The following is a 2,177-nucleotide window of genomic DNA, read 5'->3' on the forward strand; positions in this document are numbered from 1 at the left end:
TTTCAAAATAAGGTTCTTATTTGTACAGATGGAATATCATCGTAGGAGTAAAAAGCGAGCTGGGCTGTTCACAGAGGCACATAGAGAGCCAAGCCTAGCCCATTCTGATGCGCATACCCCACGTGATGACAGTACGTCAGAGTAACAGTATGCCCAACTGGGTGGGGGTGCTCAAACCCCACCGAGATAGACTCCGCCTACGGATCAACAGACTATATTGCTGACCACGTTGCAGACGCTGACCTTGCTAGTATAGTCAATGGTCAGTAATCAGAGGAGTAATGCATCTGCTTTAGGAGACACCAGTGCTCCACTTCGGGAGAAGGCAACAGCGGTATCATACCAACAGTTTATGGCGATGCAGCCGCCTATCTTTTTAGGAGGGGGTAGTCACGACAAGGTAAAAGAATGGATTGAGGAAGTGGAACGCATTTTTGGGCTTCTAAAGGTGCCAGAAGAAGATAAAGTGAACTATGGATCCTATCTATTGAAGGGTGATGCCAAGAATTGGTGGTAATCGACTAGTGAGATCCAGTTTGCGGGCCAACTGTCAATCTCTTGGAAGTAGTTTAGAGATTCCTTCTTCAACATCTACTTCCCAGTGCATGCCAGGGACAAGAAAATGCAAGAGTTTCTCGATCTGCAGCAAAATCAAATGAGCTTGGAGGAATATATTGCGAGATATTGGCACTTGGAGGTGCATTGCCCACACCTCTACACTACAGATGAGGCCAGAGCAGGCAAGTTCGTGCGTGGGCTGCGGGACGGACTGCGAAGCAAAGTTTTGACAAGTAGACCTCGTGACTTGGACGAGGCAGTCACCATGGCTAGATGCATAGAAGAAGACTGGGCAAGGACACATAAGGATCACCACAAGAAGGTAGGCCAACATTCACAGAGCAGGCGAACATAGGTCAAGCGCCAACACTTTGCGGGCAGGGCAAAGCCCTATGAGAGGCGGGATGACCGGACTTTCAGACGCAACCAGCCAACCCGTAGTGAGGCCACACAGGGGTCAGTGGCCACTCCGATTCTCAGAGGTGCCCTACTTGTTCACGTGTGCACCCCGGGAAGCAGTGCTATCGGGAGATCGGAGCTTGCTTACACTGTGGAGGGATGGGGCACTTCATCAAGGACTGCCCCTTAAAGAAAGAAAGAGAGTTGAAGAAGCCTGAGGCCGGTCCTTCTAGCGAGCGACAGACGACTAGACGTGTCTATGCTACTACTGTGGAGGAGCTTCAGGCACACGACCTTGTTAAAGGTACTTTATTTGTTGGTTCTCATATTGCAAGAGTGTTATTTGATGCAGGGGCAACTCATTCATTTATATCTAGTCGATTTGCTACTTCACTAGAAGTGTCGGCTAGAAAGATGCCGTATGTTTTAAAAGTTGTTAGTCCTATGCATGCTCAAGAGTCGTGTAGTGAGTATCTACCTGATGTGGACGTGGAGATCCATCAACATCACTTACCTGGACAGTTGGTGATCATAAGTCTCAGTGAATTCGATGTGATTTTGGGCATGGATTGGTTATATGCACATTATGCTAATATAGATTGCAGGAAGAAGCAGATACAATTGTTGACTGATGAGATGCAACCGGTGGAATTCCATGCTCGTAAAACTAGTCAAACTGACAAGATAATGGTCTCTGCATTGAAGGCTAAACGTTTGATAGAAAATGGAAGTGTTGCTTTCTTGGTCAACGTGTTGACCCATGAGGCTGAACTGGTGAGGTTGCTGGAGGTTGCCGTTGTGAGTGAGTATCCCGATGTGTTTCCTGAGGAATTGTCAAGTTTGCCTCCAACATGAGAAGTGAAATTCAAGATAGAGTTGTTGCCAGGGACAACTCCCATTTCTAAGGCACCCTACCATATGACACCGGCAGAGTAAAAAGAATTGAAGAAGCAATTGCAGGAGCTCTTAGACAATGGCTTCATCCGACCTAGTGTGTCACCATGGGGAGCACCAGTGTTGTTTGTTAAGAAGAAAGATGGGACAATGCGCTTGTGTATAGATTATCGCATGTTGAATCAAGTCACCATCAACAATAAGTATCCGCTTTCCAGAATTGAAGACTTGTTTGATCAGCTTAAGAATGCAAAGGTTTTCTCCAAGGTCGATCTGAGGACAGGGTACCATCAACTCTTGATATGGGAGGAAGATGTTTCTAAGAC

The 2,177-nt window shown here is 46.8% G+C and overlaps 1 protein-coding gene across 1 annotated transcript; it reads left to right on the top strand.

Moving 5' to 3' along the window:
* The first annotated feature begins 259 nt into the window (after nt 1-259).
* Nucleotides 260-913, top strand: LOC116250320 (uncharacterized). Its single transcript, XM_031623954.1, has 2 exons — nt 260-513; nt 613-913. Exons 1-2 carry the CDS (start codon nt 260-262, stop codon nt 911-913), a joined length of 555 nt encoding a protein of 184 aa, XP_031479814.1.
* The last annotated feature ends 1,264 nt before the right edge of the window (nt 914-2,177 follow it).

The sequence above is a fragment of the Nymphaea colorata genome, chromosome 3 (genome assembly GCF_008831285.2).
Source record: "Nymphaea colorata isolate Beijing-Zhang1983 chromosome 3, ASM883128v2, whole genome shotgun sequence".
Lineage (NCBI taxonomy): Eukaryota > Viridiplantae > Streptophyta > Magnoliopsida > Nymphaeales > Nymphaeaceae > Nymphaea > Nymphaea colorata.